This window comes from Struthio camelus, chromosome 4, assembly GCF_040807025.1.
Source record: "Struthio camelus isolate bStrCam1 chromosome 4, bStrCam1.hap1, whole genome shotgun sequence".
NCBI classification, from domain to species: domain Eukaryota; kingdom Metazoa; phylum Chordata; class Aves; order Struthioniformes; family Struthionidae; genus Struthio; species Struthio camelus.
In genome coordinates this window covers 23,057,387-23,079,409 of record NC_090945.1, presented here as the reverse complement: position 1 = coordinate 23,079,409, position 22,023 = coordinate 23,057,387, and the positions used below count along the sequence as shown (strand labels likewise).

Here is a 22,023-nt window from a genome sequence, read left to right as displayed (position 1 = left end):
ATTAAGGAGAAGTTTTGATTGGTACAAAGCAGTTGAACTAGTATTTATGTTGGAGAGGTGCTAGTCACCGAGCTTTCAATCCTCCCCAATTTCAAGAGCGAGCTGCACGGTCAGTTTTATGTCAGTACCACCAGTACAAATCAGTGATCCCTAAAAAGAAGGCTTAGCTGAAAGTCATAACAACAGTTGTCTGGTGAGATGCTTTATTTATTTGTTAAATGAGAGGTTGAAACATCTGGAAGAATTCATTAATGGAGCAGAGTATTAGGAGCAAGAATAAACTGTAAAGCTAGGATTGTTCTTAGTTGGAGGAGGACATTTTGGACTTTCTACCTACTAGAAAATGAAGGGGACTTCCTTTTTCTTTGAGATATTTGTAAAGGTTTTTTGCTATCCTCAGAAGTATTGTTTTTTCCTTTACTGATTGAAAAAGAAATATTTTTTCTGTAGCTTGATGATGAAATTGTATATTTTATGTATGTATACATATATGATGAAATGAGTATTAAAATATTTTCTCTATAATATTTAAAGTCCATTATGACTTTCCCTTGGAAACCTTGGGTATGATTAAAATAAAAAAGAGGGCAAAGGATGTAGTAACTTGTGGTGGAGAGCAGTTCGAGTTCGTTTTAACATTAACACTGAAAATGTAAGAACGAGGAGGATTTTTGTTGTGTTTTTATTTCTTCATTAGATGAAGAAGATTAGATTAGATTTTTGGAAGGTACCTTAACCATCAATTAATAAAGAGAGAGAGCGCAGATAAAATACTCCCAGGAATTCTTAGTTTACAGTCATTTGACCAGCCCAGTAGAAAGCTTGTTTTCACTAAAATTCTGAAATTGAAGGAGCAATGATGTAAGCCCTTCAAAGCTAGAGAATAAAAGGGGATTTTTTTCCATCCTCTAATGAAAAGGAGCTTTTGTTAGTGAAGACAGAATTCGGGCTGTCCTGCAGTGTCCAGAACATGTCATTCCTTCCATCTTACTGCCATTGTCCTTTCAGCAGCGTCTGGGTTTGTTTTTTCTCTATTGGATGTGTGGCAAGGGCTCAGTTTTTCTCAAAAACTACTTGTTAACATCAACAGCAGTTTTACAGGAATTGTGCCTATGATCTAGGAACAGAAAATATGTATCAAAACCACCAGTTTGGGGGTGGCGTGGGGTGTCTGTTTATGTTTTAGTTCACTTTCTGGGCCAGGCGAATGTGCAGAATCCATTTGGGTCACTGTTGTGTTTCATACTGAATATAAGGGACAACCTTGCATTGCAATCAAAATTAGTTGGGCTTAAACTTGTGCAGACAGTTTCTTTCTGAAAGAAAAAAAAATTAGGGGTTTGTTTGATTTATGCAGCTAGAAATTATAGTTAATTGGTGGTCTTATAGAATTTTTTAAAAAAGAAGTTTTTCTTGTGGTTTCTAGCAGCAGAAAAGGGTACTGATCTGTGTGGGCGGTCTTTCCCCTGCTAGAAATCTCAGAGTAGCATTTGGCAGCAGCTGATTCACAATAAAAGATTTTACATGGAGTTTCTGTGTAAAACACAGGCATGATTTTATCATGCCTGCTGTGCAATGATGTATGTTTGAAGGTTGTTGTAACTTTTATCTCAAAGATAGAGGGTTAGAGAGGTAGAAACATAGAAAGCAAGCATCCAACAGTCAAGAGAACAGAAAAATGAAAGCATTAGTGATGTTATAATAATTAAGAGTAGGGCTCTATGTGCTAGGCATGGTAGAAATTTAGAACAACAGGCAGTCCTTTTTCTAAGGAGTTTACAGCTTAAATAGGTGATTCACGTGCAGGGCAACAGAAGGCCTAGAACAAACAAACTGCAGGGGGGTTGGTAAACACTCACAGCGTATTATTATTAAACGTATATATATATGTATGTATTTGGGTACAATTTAGTTAAAAAGGAATTTGCTAAGTAGAAACACATGATGGAATGAAGGGAAGATGGAGTTCATAGGAGAAAAGAAAGGGATAGAAAAAAGCAGTATATTGGGCAGTAGGAATTAGATTAAAGTCAGACTTTAAAAGATGGAAATAGGGAGGAGTGCAGCAAACAACTGGATGCTGTGCTTGGGGAAAAACATCAAGCCAGTTTTCTTTCCTTTTGACACAGAGCATTGTGCTGGCTCAGGTACCCCACAGGATGGACTGACACCGGCTCTGGCACCCCTTCTGTGCTGGCACGAGAGTTTATTTGACCTCACCTGCCTGCTCCTTTTGCGAATCCATGTTTTCAAAATCCATGGAGTTCATGCAAAGGTGGTAGGGGACTAACATGAGTTCTAGATTTGCCCTTCTAAATTTCTGGTTATTGGTGTGAACTTGAGCTGTAGGGATAGCTAGCCTCAGCAGACCTCAGTTTTTCTCCTCTGCTCTCAGTAAAGCAATGTGTGCTGAAAATGTCCTCTCTTTCAAGAGCTCTCATGTCTACTAAATTTCTAATTTTCTGGTTCCATTCTTCCCAAAATGCTCATTGTAAGATCTGCTTGACCTTTGCAACTGCAGGTAGGAGACAGATACCTGGTGTATGTTCTGAAACATGCTATTGATTGGAGAGAAAAAGAAGCGTCTCTTGAAGGAGGAAGACCTGTTTTAATATAGAACTGGGTTTGGGAGAACTAACTTGTCAGTGCTTGCTGTGTGAATCTGGTCAAATCATAATTTGTTCCAGACCTCTAGTAATATCAGTAATGTTTCAGTCTTTGACCTGTTAAACTGCTATGTATTAAGATGCTTAAACGAACAGACAAGGGGCAGAAATGTGTCACAGTAAGCTTGGCATCTCTTTAAGAATACAGCTCCTTACAGTGCTCTTCTGAGGAATTTCAATGAAAGGACTTGAAGCTAAATTTTCTTCTTGTATTAAATACTATTCCTTGACTTCACTGGGATGATGCAAGTTATGAAATCATGTACAACAGCATATGGAAAATGCAGAGGCCTTTTTCGTCTGTGGTCCATTGAACGTGCTACGCTCAACCATTGGAATGACTTTTTTTAAAATAAAACCTTCTCCAAGGCAGTATGTAGTGTTGTTATGCCCCTAAATTTTATATTTAAATATAGACTTTTTAAAATGAGCACAGTATAAGCAATATATTAATTATTATTTTTACCTATTGGTGTTAATATAAAACTGGAGTAATACAACAGTACAGGTTAAAACCCAAACTGGTTTTGTTTTGTCTTTTAAAAATGAAATAAGTTGAATTCTGTATTGAGAAGTCAAACCTACCATTTCCTTTTCACCATTAGCATTCATTAACATCTTTATTTTATTCAGATATGTTTTTTTTATATATATATATATATATACACACACATGTATAGCTTGCATGTCAGCAACAGTGACAAACATTTGAATGAAATGAAGAAATAAATAGTTACAAAATTTACTTTCTGAATTTCTTGAACGCTATCAAAAATGGCAAGTATTTAATGTTACAAAGACAGAATAGAAATGTTTCAATAAAAACCGAACTGCATTATCAAATGAAAAATTAATGAAAACATTTCTGTTGCAACAGAATCTGTGTGTTTGAAGACGATTTAAAATGCAAAACCATCTACTTTGGGTGTAAACTCAGCTTTATAACTTCTCTTCGTATTTCAGATAGAATTCTATATTTAGAATCTTAAAATATTTGTCAATATTTGTTTCCTAATCTTTCTCTAGTCTGTTTGGAAATGAATGCTTCGTTTGACAGCTGCCGAGATTTGTTAGTTGTATAGGTGCTTACGTAGAACTGAAAGCCATTTCATTGTACTGTATTTTGATTCTCATCTCTTGTGGTACAAAATAAGAACATGTTTGTTGAAATGAAGAGTGAAAAATATTTGTGAGGTTAGAATCACTTCTGCTGCAGTAAGAAATTCAGCCTGCAGAAACTGGTCGTGACTTTCTGCTGGAAACAGAGCCAAAAAACCTGAATCATCCTGGAAGTGAAAAGATCTGTCCCGAGTAAGCATTTCAGTTGTTGGACTCTTTTCATGTTTCTCGATGCTACCACATGACTGAGAATCATTTTAATTCGTAGTATGATGTTCTCCATATTTTGCTTTTAAAATGTATTTTAGACCCTTCAAATATGGTGAAGTTATGAAACACTTTAGGTTTGATAGTATGGCAAAAAGTGATACTGCTGAGTTTTCTTGCTATGGCAGGCTTATCAGAAAGGAAATGAAAAACCTGTGGCTGCCACTGTGTGCAGTCATTTGCAAAATAACTAAAACACAGACTATTTCTCCTGTAGCTAACTGTTCCCAGCTGTTGTTTCACATTCCAAATTTTCTGAGTGCTTTTATTGGCAACAAAAAATATTTTTAAGTGTTTGCAGGATAAGACATCCATTTATTTATTCTACATAAAACATTTTGTGTGTCTTTTCTGATTATTCTCCATGTAGAAAATTTGTGTGTATTTCCAGAATGAAGTTCTCCAATTACAGTTACAGACAGTTGCAATTAACCATTTTTCTAGCTATTATCCTAGCTCCAGTGTTTAAATCAGGTTGGTTTGCAACTGGATTTGCTATTGTAGCTGGTTTTCCAGGAAATAAATGCTAATGATACTATAGTTTTCTATTTTCATTAAGAATCCTAACTTTACTGCAGAGTGATAGAATTCCTTATTAATGAATCTATCTGTCAAAAAAAATGCAACAAGTCATGTACTAAAAGTATATTGTTTATTTCAGTGGAAATTCCTGTTTAATACTATAATCCTAATTTATTTGTTGCCTGTTATGTCCTCCTCTGGTTATGTTAAAATATTTCAGGCTTTTTTCTCACCTAATGCTTGTGCTAGTTGCTGATTGGCAGGCAAGTGCCGTATTTAAAACCCACACTTTAAAGACAAAGTGTCTGTTGTGAAAGTTCCCTGGCATCACTCTAAGAATTTGTTCAATTCATTTATTTCATTAATGTGCTTATGGTTTATCAATTATTATGAGAGTAGAACTATCTTTAGTTCTATTTGCTTTCTGTTTTTCTTCCTCTCTATTTCATCTGCTTTCTTTGCACCAGTGGAAGATTTCTTGCTGTGCTTGGACTAACGCCAGTATCATTGACACCCTTCTGCCAAGGTTAAGTGTATCAAAAGTTCCTGTGGTTGCAGCCGAGCTGTCCCTGTTCTGTAAGGCACAGGAAGGCGCACTTCAGATGGTTTTGTCCCCATCCAGGCTTCAGAACATGAACTGCATTTTAATGGTTTTTCCAAGTTGGACTTCTAACTGTGATATAACTCCAAATGCCAGTAAGGTTGCAGTGAAATAGTTAATATCCAAAAATCATGCTTAAAGAAAAGTAGCTAGTACTTTACAAGATACTGATGTTTTGCCTCATGATGTTTTTTTATTGACCAAAATATGTTGGTGAATAGTGCACAGTACCCAAAAATGAGGTGGATTTTTTTTTATTTTATCTAAAGCTACTCATAAATGTGAGTTTAGCAAATAATTTTGGAGGGAGAGAGAACGTTAAGGATCTGATGTACGCCAAAAAGGTGAAGGAGGTCTCCTTCCCTGCTCCTCTATCGAACAGTTAAAAATTACCTCCAGATGTGTGAGACAAGGTCAACTTCCGTCCATTTCCTTAGAAGATTTTATACTCGCATCAGTTCTCAGGGAAGTGATGTAATCACGGGATCTTCAGGGATGGGGATTTTCGGCAATCTTTTGTTTGTGCCATGTACCACTCGGCAACCTTGCAGCTGGGAGCTGCTGGGCTCCACAGGAATTCTTGCTTTTGCCTGTGGGTTCCCTTGATTTTTTTTAGCTTTGTTACACAAGAACAACTCTTTTGTGAATAAGAGCTGAGGACCCATCTCAGCATCTTTTATAGATTGGTGATTTAAACAGGAAAAAAATCACATACGTTGTAGAAATGCCAGCAGCAAGGCTTTGATCAAGGGGTTTGGAGAGCATCGGCTTCTTACTGTTTTTCCAATGGTGTTGCCTGGCAGAGGCTTGTAGTTGTCTTGAATCATAAGAATTATCATGGTGAGGTGAAGTAGCAGAAGGAACTTTTGAATTCTGTCAGGGTCAATCTTTCTGGATATTTATTGTTCTTTTAAAAAATAGTAGTAATCTAATCTGGCTCTTTTTTCAGAGCCTGGTGATGTGAATCATAAGTATACACTGATAGATGGGTTGTGATGATGGCACAGATAACTGTTGATTTGTAGTTCTTCACCTTTATTTAAGTCAAAATTGGGGAGATGTATATACTGAGTGGGTATGAAATTTGACTGATTGGAATGTACAAAAATATTCCTACAGTGATCAGTCAGTTAATGAAGATGGATCCAAAAAAAATTTTGCCAAAGTAGTGAATTTTTTTTTTATGCTAGGAGTGATGAGTTGTCAAGGGACGCACAATAAGCTGCAAACTAGTAAATATGCCTACATCGACACCAAGGCCATTGAAAAATTACTGATAAAAAGCTGATGTTGAAAAAACATCAAGTCAGGATTTTTTCATCTACAAGGAATTTTTTTCTCAAAATTCATGTCTAGAAGAGAACCTGCCATATTTCAGGATACAGTTCTGGTAAGAGTAAGCCTTTTCCTAAACTTAGTCCCTTTCTTTTATGTCCTATGAACAAATGTAAATTTCAGCAGTTTTGAATTTGTTTGGCTCTTTGTTCCTATGGGGATATGTTCCCCCTTAAAATGAAAGATGGGTTCCAGTATGGATTTAAACAGATCAATTTTTTTAACATAACAGTGAGGAAGAACATTCTGCTCACATTTTTTCAAGTGTATTTTGTTGGTTTTGCTGTGGAGTAAAAGGATTTCTACTTCACAACCAGTAATTTCAGAAGACCTTCTCAAGCATACTGTCGAAGAATCCAGCTCAATTTTTATTTTTGTGCTCTCCTCCTCCCCTTCCAAGAAGGATGTCTCAGACCATGAAGATTTTGGACTTTCCTTATGATCAGATTTATCCTACATGTTGTTCACATCTTCAGGCTGGCCTTGGTTTTCCAGAGCTTTGCTAAATTAACGTTTCTCCAGCACTATTTTTTTGATCTGAACTGAGCTCATGGTGTGCTGCAATAGAGTCTAAACTCCCTCTGTACTCTATGTCTACTTTACACAAGAAGGAAAACATTTCTCATGGTTCTCAAAATGATCCGATATATTAAGTTAGCTTTACCATGATGTGTCTGTCTCAAGTATCTGTGTGGACAGCAATCATACCAAGATAGCTTTTAGAGACAGCCTTTTATTGAGGAAGACTATGTGAAAGTCGTGCTCAGTTGCTTGGACTGGCTGCTGCGAACATCGCTGCCTTCCCAAAGCGCTCTGCCTGGGCCTGAAGCCACCCTGGCAGCCTCGGCTCCAGGATGCTCAGAGACTGTCACTTCTCTTTGTGGTCAGAGTTTCCTTATTGACACAGAGAAGGGAGTTAAAAATAAACTCATTCGTTTCTATGTATGTTTTGACTTGAGATACATTTGAGGGTAGAATAAATCTTTGGTTGATAGTATTTTGGCTGTTGACAGTTTGGCATATGAAGAGAAGACCTATTTTAAGGCAGAGGAGTATATAATGTAGCCATTTTCTTTGAATATTTTTTGCTATTGCTAGAGTGATTCATCCTTTTACTCACTGTAGGAGTGTTCATTGCTGTGTTTGAAGAGAAGTGCTGTCTCTTTAAGGTGAGTTTGAGGCTGCTGCGCTGCTCTACAGCGTACTGACAATATCGTTAGAGGAAGGATGTCAGAAAAGATCATCACTTTGAGAAACTGAGCTCTGTATTGGGAAATAAGTTCTGTTGCTAAAAATGATGTTTATACTTAAGACTCATATGACTATTATAGACAATTTACTTGCAAGTTAACTACATATTATGGGCGAGCCCTGCTTATTCAGTGCAACTTAGCCTTTGACTGTATTTTATGACACAAATGGCAAGACTGTAAATCACAAATCATATTAGGAGATGTCCATCATCTTTAGGTATGAAAAGCATTGATTTCTTAAATCTTTTGGAATTTTGACATAAAAGGCATTGTTTAAAGATGGTTAAGGTAAAAAAAAAAACTATACAGGTCTGATTTTTCACTGTTTTATACTTCAATTTGCAGGATAGGTAAGCCTATAGCCTATTATATAAGGTTATTCTATAATTACACTGCTTCAGCATGCATTTAAGCTCATCATATTATAGAAAAGCACTTAAATGTGATTAAATGCTTCACTGAATTGGAACTTGAGTAAACCATGTGCTGTAAAAGGACCATCTGAAGCTCAATTTCTTCCATACAATTTGCTAGCATAGTTTAGAGCAGCCTCTGGGACCTGTGGGATCCTTTATGTTGACCAAAGATCGCTGAAGCATGGAAACCTCTGGCCACGTCTGCTTGCTGCAACAGTACAGAAAGCACCGCAGTTTGGGCCTGGATTTGTTCTCAGACTTACACTTAAGAGCAAAATTGAGGACTCCCTCATATCTATGCACCTAATGTCATATTTGAATAGCAAGGGGACAATTCTTTAGTATTTTTTTCCTCTTATAACTGTAGATTGTGAAAGGTTCTTTTAAAAAAGACTTTTTTAAATCTTAATACAACAGCTAAGAGTGAAAGTGGGACATACTTCTAGTTTTTTTGTCAATCTGTATTTCACTGAGTGCATACAGGAACAATTCCAAAGAGCATATTTTCTAAAAGATAGTTTTTCAGTAGGAGAATGTCAGATTGACATACTGAAGTATCCTTTTACAGCGAGGAAAGAATACATTATTTGTTCAATGTTACTCCAATTTTTGTTGCTAAATATAGGCACACAATTTTTCACTGAAAGTTGAAGGAACTATTTCTCTCTCAAGGCAAGAAACCGTCCCAGATATGTGACTAAAAACACTTCAAAATAGAACGTTGCATCAGGAAAAATGGGGTGCAAGGAGATGCTAGTGTAGTCAGACACAGAGCGAAAAACTTTTTAGGGGAAAGCCATCATTCAAGAACTCATTATTTTGCGACTCGGTGATTTCATTGATTAAGAAAACATCGGCATTTTCTCCCACAGCACTTAGTCTTTGGAATTGCAGCTTAAAGGGAGCTCATGCGATGCATGCTCAGATACTTTCAGTTCCATTTACCATAGATGCTTACACAGTCCTATCTACTTACTCCTTGGCACAGAGAAACGTCATTGTGGAATAGGTTGAAGGAATCTATCAGGGCAATCTATCCTTAGTAATAATAATCACTGAGACTAATATCTCACGAAGAGCAAGTAAAATCTTGCTAACAAGTAATTGGCTTAGCAGAAGCTCAGTATGTGGAGCTCAATACTATAACTAGCTGGTCTAGTCTGGATCACTTCATCTGCTCTTGCGAGGACTCAAACTCTGGTATTGTGTCCTATACTAATAGTAGTAATTATCTCATAAGTTGACAAAATTAGTTTATAATAGGATAAATTGAGCTACATCCCTTTGACTAGTGTGGAGTTTTGTGTGGTTCTTGTATGTAGTTTAGCACTTCGATACAGTCGCTTTGGAGCCAGCAGTTAGTTTTCTAGTGTGTCAGGGATTTGCTCTAGTAGACAGGCAGCTGGTGTCAGTGTTGGGATTAAATCAAACAAGTCTGTGGTTCCTTATCTTGTATGTGGAATATAGGTTTTCTGATAATTAACCTTTTCTTTTCCTTCTGAGATTATTCTTGCTGTCCCTTTCCTGTTTTGAGCAAGTTATTAACGGTGGGTTTGAAATAATCAAGGAAAAGCTAAATACCAAAGATCTTAAAGCACTGGATAGTCTGCCAAGTCAGAATCATCTCACTCTCCGATTCAGTATTTGAGTCCTTATTCATTTTCATATATTATACATAAAAGCTACGCTGAAAGGACTTCACTGAGATTGCAAAACTAGAAAATGCTGTTGCAGCCTTTGTCATATGTGTATATCATGACACTGTCTTCAGTTACACATAACTGTAATGCTTTTTCCACCAACTGTTGCCCTATTCAGTGCATAATTTAGACAGTACCCATTTAATGAACAGCTATTCAATATCTTGTTTACTCTTCAGTGCTCAATTTGTGGCCCTGGGCCTTATTTACAACATGCTGTTCAAACCCCGCTTTGAAGACAGAAATATTATTCCCTTAGGGGCTCTTCTGTGTTGCTCATCGAAGTAACATCCAGAGTGCTTGAAAAATAATTAATTAATTGTCATTACATCTGCATTAAGTGAAGAGAGACAGTTATTCCTGTTTAAGAGGTGGGATGATGAAAGAAAGAAATGCTGATCAAAACTTAGGACTGTATTTGAGTTCTTAGTTCAGGAAAACTGGGACTTTATTTTTCAGAGTAAGTGTGTTCCATCTCATCGATTCCAGCCCTAGGAAGTTCTGTTGATTTTAGTTATGACTAAGAGTTTTTAACCCTTAAAAAGACAACAGGCTCTCTGATAAGTATCCAGAAAATAAGAAAAGTATTGGTGAACAGCTTGGTTTTAAGCACCTCTCCTGTATAAAGTGAGATCTCTGGGAGCAGTACGAATCCTGTTACCTAGTGGGAGGGTCAGTTGCTCTAGCTGTGAAGCTCTCCTTCCTATTCCTACAACTGCCAAGAACTCATGTTCCAATTTCTCTGAGAAATCTGCAAGTCAGACTGCAGAAGCCTCCAGTCTGTATCTCCTGTTGATCCCTGGGTGTATCCATCTGAGCCCAGACTGCAGCAGGTGGAGCTAATGAAATAGCAGGTATGCAGCCATATGCTTAGACTATATGATGCATTAGTACAGGTAGAATTAAAGTTGTATGAGTTCTGTTGCTGTTTACTTTTCCTTCTTTCTGGCCCAGTAAACAAGTGTTCACCACTTCTTGTGAATAGCAGCAGTAGCTTCTTGCCCTCTATGTGAGCCACTACGCAGATGGGATGCATGCTTTGTCTAATGAGTTTCAAAACATTTGCTGATTGTAGATCATAAGGATCTACAGGATAAGGATCATAAGGATTGCAGATCATAGCTTTGAAGGACAGTAAGTTTTAGGAAGCACAGCCTCTTCTGTCCATCCCCCTTTTTGCATTATTCATCCACGCGGTAGTGGTCTGGTCAGGGGCCACCTCACAGTATAATTTGCCTGTAACATCTTTAATAGTTGAACACTTTCGGATGAACGCTTGCAAAATAGTTCATCGTGAGGCAGTCAGTATTAAAAGTTTCATTCTAAGAGGTGGAAGTTTGACCACAATATTTTACATGAAGATGAAGACAGTACCTTGCAAGAGGATGTTGAATGTAACAATCATAGTAACTACCAGCTTTACCTATAATAATTTAAACCTTACAGGCTCGTTCAAATACCTGGCAAGAAAAAAAGTGTTTGTTATCTTGTTATGTTCGGTGGAAAATAAATAAAACACATTTCTCTTGCACTTTGTGCAAGTCAAATGATACAAGACATTTTATTTTGTAAATCCCATGACATAAGCATTTTTCCTCTCATTTTTGGTTAGATTAAAACTCTTCTGATTTTACTTCTAGTAATCTTTGCCTTCCCAGATGAACACAAACAACTGAACTTACCTTACCCCAAGATAACATAAATTAACAGTTACCCAAAGAATAAAAATTCAAGGCACTAGAGAGGACTGTTTCATTTAGAAAGTGTCCATACGAGGTGTCTGGTTGCTATAGCAGTCACTGTGGAGCATGTGACCGGCATGATAATTGCCAGGTACTTGAAAGCCTGTTCTCTTGGGTAAGTTTGATGTCTTCTAAACAGAGGTGTTATGTGAGGTCACATACATTCAATTGTAGCTACCAGATGGATGGATAATGCAAACGATCAATTTGCAGCTCCCACTGGGCAGAAAATGGTGCATTCGGTTCATAGATTTTAATTTATTTGCTCTACAGGGCACTGCAAGTGCTGAGAGGAATTTCCTCTCCCCAATCTGACAGGCTTATTTTTTTATCTGCATTTTGACTACCAGTTTGTACATGAATCTCTGCTGTGTATATGTTTTGTGGAGCTCTTCAAACAACTTGACTGGCAATTATAATGCAGCTAACCGTAGAGATGTAGTATAATCACAGCAAATAGGAGGCATTAATACTGAAGGATAGAGTAACTTAGACTTTCGCTAAAATAACCAATTGCTTTAAAGTTAATTCTCTCTTTAGGCAATTTCTTCCTTTGTCTTGTGAATCTGTTGACTTCAATAATGCACTCTATTTCTAGCAAGAAATAAAAAGGATGAGATGCCAAATTTGTATACAGCCAGCATTAACTAACTTTTAATGGGTATTTGAATAGGTAGGCTCATATTTATTGCAGTGAATAGCAGTGCTGATTTGACTAAAGGCTGTTGAGAATTCCGTTTAACAAATCTTAAGTAATGATAGTTCCTTGCCGCTTCCATAGAATGACATTTTCCTAGTGATTAGAAACAATAAGAAATGGCACCAAGTGATTCGAAAATAAAAGTATGTGTGTGTATTTAACACACATACAAGTCATTGATGGTATCAAACCCAGAAGTGAAATTTTCAGTTTGGACATTATTTTCCTTTGAAGGAACTTTTTCCTGTGATATTAGTATGCGTCATAAGCTATGGTATACTTGACTGACAGTAAGAGGATACTGGTATATTGTTATCTTGCACCAAGTACACAGAGATAGATGTCTTTGTTTTGAGATTGCTACCAACAATAGATACTCATCTGGGAAAATGAGTCACCCGAGTGTATTTGCTACAAAAACATTTTGTGTCTCTCTGCTAGGTTAAAAAGAGAAAAGACAGGCTTTTCTGCTGTGCATATTGTAGGAGGTTTAAGAAAACAAAGCAAATGAACAGAACGCATGCAAAATTGTGTAGAAAGAGAGGCTGGCGTCATACTGCTGTCCATTGCTGCAGGTGCTGAATTTTAAAAAGGAGTAAACTGTAGCTTGGATTTTATCTTTTTTCTTTTAAACTTGAGTCATTAAAAAAAAACAGCTCCACCACTCTCTTTATTTCTTGGGAGATGGCTTTGTATTTCTTGGCTATGAAACTAACTATGATTTACTATCCTGCCCAGATTAGTGACTAGGTCAGTGATAGCTACATGGCACAAATCCAGATTAAAGAAAGATCCCTTTATGTCCCAAGTTTTAGGTGCAAATTATTTAACATTCCAGTTTTTCTTAAATGCAACCTGCTGGTTTATTTGTAGTGGAAAAGTATGACACATGTCAAAATTGAAATATTCTCCACAGGAGAGAGGAATCAGTTTATTAGGAGATACATTCAGAACTGCTGGAAACAAACAGTAGCCCACATCTCTGGTAACTGTGCTTTTTTGTTTGTTTGTTTTGCTAATTCATTTGTGTTTTGTTAGTACTATGGTATACAATAGGGACAACTGGAAGATAATGTCAGAAGAAATCTGAAGTTTATAAGAATGACCAATTGTTAGGTCTTTTCATTACTTCACCACCACTTCTGCAACCCCCAGTCAATCCTTTCATACCAAGGAGCACACAGAATTGTGTGGAGAAATTAAGTCACATGTACTTTGTAATTAGAAAAAAAGCAATAGATATTTACTGTGACATCTGAATAAAGTTTTGTATATTAAAAGCCCCCTTTTGTCATTGGATAAGGATGATCATTATATTAGCGGGAGAGATTTTTATGTTTAATGGCAGCGGTTGCTTGGCCTGCATGAAGTCAACAAAGAAACTCCCTGTGTCTTCATCAGAGCCAGGATTTTGCTCAGGATTTCTACACAGAGTAAGCTGTAGAAAAAATTGTGCCTCCCAAGTTAGAAAGGAATTAATAGCTTATCTGTTAAACAAGGTAAAAAAAATCTTTTTCTCGATCCTTGTTTTTTCTTGCCTGCCTCTGTTTCTCTGCTGCTGATTTTGTTTGTGCTGTATTCACTGAGGAGGGAACAAGTAGCGAACAGTTATATAAGTGTGTGAAAGTGCTCATTTCTGTGATGGTATGGGTTATTTAACTTCAAGCTTCATCATAACAGATTTAAAAAAATTTAAATGTCATTTGTTCAGACTTTGAGGAATAATTAAATAAATATGTATCTTAACTCTTGTCTGCTATGGTTTGCTTTGGTGATGTCAATGATTAAAACATAGATGGCTTTTTCACCCTCATCTGATTCACTCTGCTGTTCTTTTCTTATCAGGGTGAGACAGATGGACCCTGAGGGTTCAGCTTAAGGTAACCAGCAGAATCTCCTGTAGTGGAGAGTCAATAAAACCCCAGATGATCATCCTGTATGTTCATGGCATACTGTTCAATACGTACAGAGCATTTAGTGCACATGACAATTAGTATTTTTTTTATAATGCTAAACGCAGAAGCTACTGACAAAATACAGGTGTCACCATTTTTATAATAACAATATTTGTAATTAGGAACACCTAAGTATTCTTACTGCCTTTGACTACTACTAAAATCAAAGAACTATTAAAACGGCTGCAAAATCAATGCTCTGTATTCATAGGATCACAGAATAGCTGAGGCTGGAAGGCACCTCTGGAGACTCTGTAGTCCAACTCTCCTGCTCAGAGCAGGGTCAGCTAGAGCAAGCTGCTCGGGGCAGTGTCCTGTCGGATGTTGAGTATCTCTAAGGATGGAGACCACACAGCCTCTCTGGGCAACCTGTTCCTTCACAGTAAAAAAGTAAAAACATTTTTTTCTTGTGTTTAAATGGAATTTCTTGTATTTTGATTTGTGCTTATTGCCTCTTGCCCTGTCACTGGGCTCCACTGTTTGGCTCAGTCGTCTTTATTCCCCTGTCAGGTATTCATACGCATTGATAAGATGCCCCTGAGTCTTCTCCTCTTGAAATATGGAATATGGAAACACAGAGCATGGTGAAGTGTTCTGATTTACTGACTTTTTTTTTTTAGTATAAATAATGGAGAATATGAGGTAAGGTCAAGTTGTAGAGAGAAGTCTGGCTTGATTCTAAGATAACATTCTAATTTTTGTTCTTGTTTTAATGGTGCAATTTCAGACATACTAAATTTAAATGCATCTGTTGCTGTTGATTTCAGTGGAAGTAGATGTGGCCTTACAGAAATTTTTTTTTTTTAAATTATGGTAGAACCCAGCTCGTATGTCATAAGGAAGCACTCTGGTATACTGTTAGGTGTTTAAACATGACAGTTGGTACTTTTCTGAGGAAGTAAAAATCTATGGTATATTGGGGTAGCACATCAGGAGAGGCCAGGTATAAAACTATAAACTCGGCAATAAAAATAATAATGTAGGCATAATTACATCTTTTGAACATTTGCATTGGAATGAAAATCAGCTGTCTGTTTTTATAAATAATTAGCTAATTAAAGGCCAGCATAGCTATCTTCAGTTATTTTCTTTAAAGCATAAATGCTTGGTCTCCTGTCATCAGCATAGATCTTGTAAAGTAACACGGTATTGTATATTACAAGGTAGGCTGAAAGGCAAACTGAAGTCCAAATAGGAAACTCACTTTAGTTTGCTGTTTAGTTTCCATTTAGTTAGATTTTGTTAACTAAATCCTTGCTCCGTCCTGGTCTTGGTTGCATTAGTTTCAACCCTGTAATGCTCATTCCACAAAATGCTGATGTCATTTAGGCTGTTGGGTTTTGACATCGAGTGCTTGACAGCAACACTGCTTTAGGGTTTTACCATGCTATGATGTGCCTCCGCTTTTGCTTGTGCTGGTACTACTGTTAATGGGGCCATGCTGCAGACTGGTTTGAGGATTTGATTCGACTTAAATGAAACCTTCACATATATTTGGAAGCCTTTTTTAAAAGCAGAGTCGGATCCTTGATCTGCCTCACAGTGTAGCTATGTAGGCTGTTGTACTGACACAGCAGGGTGAGCGTTGGGGTAGGAAGAAGTGGTAGCTCTTACTGCTTCTGAATTGTTTCTGTGATAAAACCACAGACTTACTTTAATGGGCCAATAAAATAAGTAGGGCTGTTTGATGGAAACATTACAGGAAAAATGTAATTGCTACTAATTTGCCAGATAGCTAAACTATTTGTTATGAATGTGTTTTGGCTTTTTTTCTAGTTTGCTGATCATATAAATAGCCAGATTGTTTGTTTATTTTTTTTACTAAGGAGCCAGAGCAGTAGTTGGAAGCTTATTGAAAAAACTTAGGAAATAGTGCTGTAAATGGTTTAGTTTGAAATTTTTCTGCATGATCACATTGTAATTTCTGCTGTCTGGAGAATGAGTAGTCTGGATGACTGATTTGATCTGTACTGATTCCTGAAGATTGACCTTCTGATGTTTGTCTGTATTGTCTTAAGCAGTGACATCTATTATACTCCACGTTTTGACTGTCCTTGCTGCTGTCACTGTTACTGTGTTACGGTATCAGTATATAAATTGACTTCTGTTTTAAAGGAGAAAGAAGTAGATGCTGAACCCATGGACGATACTGTTTTCAGAGCGTTAGGACAGCAATTTCTTGGTTTGAGGGAATGTCTGACATGAAACTGAATCAGAAGTGTAGAGGGTCATCCCATCCCGAACGCCTGGTGCACAAGCAGCGTGCTCACCTTCTCCTGTAAGGTGTGACCCAGCGTCTTTATGTGATAGTTTTAATGAATGAGGTTTTCAGCTGCATGCTGAAGTGACTGGTGTGGCAGTGAACATGAGGCCTAGCACATTAAAGAACTTAACAATAATGAGTTTTTCTAACTTGAACTGTCAAATGGCAATTTGAAACATTGTTATTATCATCATAAGTGTGTCACAAGTATCAAATCTTTTTAAACCATTTCAATTTTTGATTGGATGGAAAAAGATGATTTTCTGCTGGGAAAGTATGACCTCCATGATAGTTAAGGGGAAACCAGTGACTGTGTGATGGCATAGACATGCTTGAGCTAGTTATAGAAGCCTGATAGTTTAGATAGCAGCAGTGATCTAGCTGCAGCCTCACAGAGGTCAGTGCAGGCTAGTGCAAACTGCCAGCAGCTGTAGAAAAGGCATTCTCCCTTGGCTTTAGTTTAAAAGCCTAAATGAATGCCTTTGGGAAAGAGGCTCCTAGGTCTGTAAAACACCCAAACACAGCTCAGTAAGGAAACCTTTCCAATTGACTGCACTAACCAGATTGAAGGGACTGATTCGAGGGAGGTCGATCCTGCCCCTCTACTCAGCCCTGGTGAGGCCTCACCTGGAGTACTGTGTCCAGTTCTGGGCTCCCCAGTACAAGAGAGACATGGCACTGCTGGAGAGAGTCCAGCGGAGGGCTACCAAGATGATTAGAGGGCTGGAGCACCTCTCCTATGAAGAAAGACTGCAAGAGCTGGGCCTGTTCAGCCTGGAGAAGAGAAGATTGAGAGGCGATCTCATAAATGTGTACAAGTATCTGAAGGGGTGTGTGTGGAGAGGATGAGGCCAGCCTCTTCTCCGTGGTGCCCAGCAACAGGACAAGAGGCAATGGGCAGAAACTGAACCACAGGCAGTTCCATCTGAACCTGAGAAAAAACTTCTTCACTGTGAGGGTGACAGAGCATTGGAACAGGTTGTCCAGAGAGGTAGTGGAGTCTCCTTCGCTGGAGATATTCAAAACCTGTCTGGATGTGATCCTGGGCAATATGCTCTAGAGGTCCCTGCTTGAGCAGGGGGATTGGACTAGATGATCTCCAGAGGTCCCTTCCAACCTAAACGATTCTGTGATTTAATATGGCTACCTTCAATGATGATGTACTACAAGAAGCTTGCAGAGTAGGTGGTCAGCACCTTGCTAAAGAACTTCTGAGGGTTGCTCCACACTTTAATGAGGCTTTTGGTGCATCATTTATTTTCAGTTCCATAAAGAAAAGTTAAAGGTTGAATCACCTTCATCAACGTTGTATGAAGGGAGAAAACTGTATATTGTTTGCCTAAAAGGTTGTTCACTGGAATGTGATTCAGATGTCAGGTGGATTAACGCACTCCGCTAAGCACCTGGACTTAGGTGTAATGAATATGGGGCTTAACTGTATGACTGGCCAGATATGTCTGTGGGAAGTTTCCACCCACTAATCTATCTGAGCATCCAAACTCATTTGTGGGAACTGCCTGGTCTCAAATTATTAGCCATTGATCCTGCACTAGTTCTTTGGGTTGATATGCCTTTTATAAACTGCTGAAGGATCATCACATAGGTAATTGCAGCCCTGTGTTATAAGTCAGTTAAAAATTAATTCCTGTGCAATATCATTCCCTGTATTAAAAGTTTGACTACATATACATATGATTTTCAGCTAATTGATTTTGTTTTATGAAAGGAATAAAATCCAGATACTCTATTTTTCCCTTGTTTTGAAGTGTGAAGAATGCCTTCAGCGGTCTTGAAAAATATTGATACTTACTAGGGTGTTTTGGCATCTCTTCCTTTATGAAGGTACCTGAGCTTGTGTTATTAGGACTGTTACTGATTCACATCAGCCCATGCTGCCCTAGAATCCCCGACTCCCTTGTTGGTGAAGTTCTGTGCTGAGTTTCTGGGATTGTGGGATATCAGGAGTACTAGCGTGTGCTTAGCAAGAAAATTTGTTTTCTGTGGTTGCACCTAAAATTGTGTTGCGAAAGATGAATGCCCAGGAATTGGGGAAGAGAGCTAACAGTGGTAGCAGTTAAGGTTAATGAGGGTGTTGTCCTTCAGTGAGTTTGTGCATGTGAGTTTTTGCTGGTAAATCAGCTCTCGTTAATAAATATTTGGTAACTATTTGCTTGTCGCAACATGTCTTTCTAGTATTTTATTTGTGGGCACTGTCACAGTATACACTTGATTTTGCATGGAGTGGTATGGTATAGCGTCTATCACATACTGGTAGAACAGAGAAAAAGCTCAAATGAGGAATGTGAAGTTTCACTGCAATTTCTGGCTTTTTTTTTTTTTAATAGTGATCCTGCTTCTGGTTGTAGTCTAGCTTTTTATCTAAACACAGCTTAATTCCCTCTGTATTTTTAACCTAGCATTGACTTACGTGGGGGTGGAATATGAAGAAATAGGAAACTTCAGTAATGAAACTGAAAATCCTTGAACTGTGTATTTCTCTCCTACTTCTTCCTCACACTTTATAGCCTGCACTTAGCACTGGCCGCCTCCCAGGGGTACTGGCCTTCTGTTGCTCATGTTGACTCCTAGCAACTTTTCTCTTGCACAAGGCATCAAGCCTTCAATCATGAAAGCCTCTCAGGAAAATCTGCTCCTCTTCCTGCTGTCATGGAATTCTCTTGCGATCTTATTTCTTTATTCTTTTCCAGTCTGAAGATGAAAATAAACACAGAATGAAAAATGTAGTAGCAAGTTCCATCTTTTAGGGGACTGAGGGACAAGCAAAGGATTTGGCGGAGAGTAAGATACTGTGCCCTTTGGCCGATTTATATCACTGTGCTGTGACCTTTGCGTTTTCAGCAGCATCGCTGGTGATTTAGCCTGTCTTCATATTGGTGTGTTTTTAATTTTGTAAGAGAAGTTAATGCAAGAACAAAACACACAATACATCATTGCAGCATATGTCAGTAACATGCCTTAACCAAGGCTCAGTTCTTAGTGGGAATAAATAACAAAGACTAACAAAGGTTGAGCTTAGTAGGAAAAAGGGGTTGGGGGGATGAATCTGACTATGCAAAACTTGACTAAAATTCAGAAAGGGGAAATGACCTTTCCTATCTTTAAAAAGAGCAGCATTTACATGCAGAGTCAGCTTGTTTATAAATTAAAAGAATGAGCAAATCTTTACAGGTTTCAGAAATAATCTCCATGAACGTCTGACCCCGCTAACAAAAGAGCGTTTGTAAGTCTCCCGCAAACGCACACCGTGGCAGATTACAGCTCTAACGATGGCCTTCACGGATACAGAGTTGTATAGTGCCTGCCGTCTTCAAGAGTTGTTCTTGTTACTTTTATGAGAGTTATTCCTCTTTTCAGTGCAGAAATTCCTTCTGTGAACAGTAACAAAGAAGTCGCTATTAAAGGGAAAGAGAAATTTCAGACTGATCCATGGTGATGCCATTGTGTTTGTGCTGCAGATGTGCCTGCGCTAGCAGCCGGCGCGGTTGTGGGGTGGCATGTTCATGCCTCGTTACTTCCTTTCCCCTTTCTCCAACCTCTCCTCCGCTGAGTAAGCGGTTAAAGTGAGTTTTCTTTTGTTTCCCTAGCCGTCAGTACTGTTTGGGCCGGGAGGGCAAGTTACTTTGCTGTTTTGTTCAGCTGCAAGCGGAGCAGTATTTTGGTCCCCTTTTGTTGGAGCATTCACCAGAAGAAATAAGAACGCCTTTGCAGTTCCCACAAGCATTTACATGTGAATGTTTCTGTATCCTCCTTTCAAAACCAGGGAGGAGGTGACTTATTTTCGTAGCACAAACTATCACGTTATACTGTGCCAATCATGCTACTATTGTCTGTTTTTAATGCTGGCAGTGAATTGCCTCCTGCTGTTACGGTCGTGGCCACACGCCTCGCCACCGCGTGTGCCGGGGAGGCGGCGCGGGGGCAGGTGTGCGGGCGCGGCCCCTGGCGCAGCCGGGAGGGCGGCGGAAGGCGAGGCCTGCCTCCCTCCCTCCCTCCCTCTGAGGGGGCGGCCGGCGGCTCCCGAGGGCCCCGCCTGCCCTTTCTGCGGCGGACCCAGCCGCTTTCTGGTTTAAAAAAAAACCACACCAACACCCCCAGGGACAGAACAGTGCGTGTCTGCTCAACAAGTGCGCCGGGGCGGGCGTTCCGGCAGAAGCGGGCTCCGGGCGCGCTTCCCCGCGCCTCCCCCTGCCAGGGCGCGGCGGCGGCGGCGGGCGCTGCCATGGCGACGCCGTCACGCCGCCCCCGCCGCCCCCCCGCAGGCAGGGGCGGGGCGGGGCGGCGGCGGCGGCCGGCGGCAGAGCGCCTCGCTGCCGCACCTGCTCGCTGCCATGAGCGAGGACGCGGCCCCCAGGAGCGATGGCGGGGAGAGGTGCAACGGCGGCAGCCAGAGGAGGAAAAGGCCCAAGAAGGTAACGCGGGCGGGAAGGGACTGCAGGAGCCCACGGCTGCTGACCGCGGAGCCGAAACGTGCCTCTAGCTTTCCGCTTTCTCTTTATTGCGCACAGAGCAAAAGCAGGTAGCCCAGGCTGCTGCGTGTTCATACAGGGTAGCTTTGGGTAGGAAAGAGTAGGAGCTTGTGAGAGAGATGCGGTGGCGCCTGCAAAGCTGAGGGGTGCGAGGCTGGAGAAAGCTTGACCGTGGCGGTGGCGAGCGGCCCAGCGGCCAGGCTGCTGGCGCTCCACCAGCCGGGGGGCGCCTCTCCTTGCCTTGGCAGCCCAACTACCAACGTTGCCTTAGCCGAACTGGACAGTTAAGTGGGGGGCTCTTTTGGCAAGCAGCTGTCTGTTTTGTTGCATTAAAGTTGGCTTCGTTAGGTAGATGCCTCTTAGTGCAGATTTCTCTGTGTTCTCCTTGAGAAAGAGGGCGGTTTGTTTTGACAGAAGAAATATAAAACCAGCACACGATGTTATTGAATTAACTTCTATGCTTCTGTCCCATTGTCTTGAAGCAATGCAGATCTGGGTTTATAAACCTTTAATTTAGTTTGTCCAGAAATATTTCTTAAGACTCGGTTATAAACATTCACAAGGAAATACATGCCAGGTTTTTGCACAGCCTGTACTAATTCAGTGATATTAATGAAAAATAATTGGATAGCAATGTAAACTGTACAGCCACACCCAGTTTCCAGGACACTTTCTCTCTCCGTAACGAGTCTGCCTTTCATGAAAGGTTGCTTTACACCGTATAGTACCCAGTGCTTCAACCCCATGCTTGATGTAATTTCTTTCTAATGGCTTTAATTACAGACAGTTATTTATTTCTGTTTATTTTTTCCTCTTCCCTTTAAGAGCAAAAGATGTCTGTGGTTCTGCATAATTATAAAATAAATTGGTGTATGGCTATCTTTGATCTCAGTAGATACAACGTGAGTTACCTCACAGAAATGCGCTGGACTACTTGCAGGGTGAGGCATTACTCCAGTATAAGCAAGAATGTCATTCATAGAAAGGATATTCACTG

General features: G+C 39.4%; 1 protein-coding gene across 5 annotated transcripts in view; it reads left to right on the top strand.

Moving 5' to 3' along the window:
* Positions 1–22,023, top strand: part of ANK2 (ankyrin 2) — a 360,943-nt gene that overhangs the window by 84,665 nt on the left and 254,255 nt on the right. For 3 of the 5 annotated variants that reach the window (XM_068941799.1, XM_068941797.1, XM_068941790.1), the window contains exon 1: positions 20,836–20,969. The exons of the other annotated variants lie outside the window; for them this stretch is intronic. In XM_068941799.1, the coding sequence (XP_068797900.1) occupies positions 20,889–20,969 (81 nt within the window). In that variant the 5' untranslated portion in view covers positions 20,836–20,888. Of the gene's footprint in view, positions 1–20,835; positions 20,970–22,023 lie in introns of those variants that run through there. 5 annotated transcript variants of the gene reach the window in all.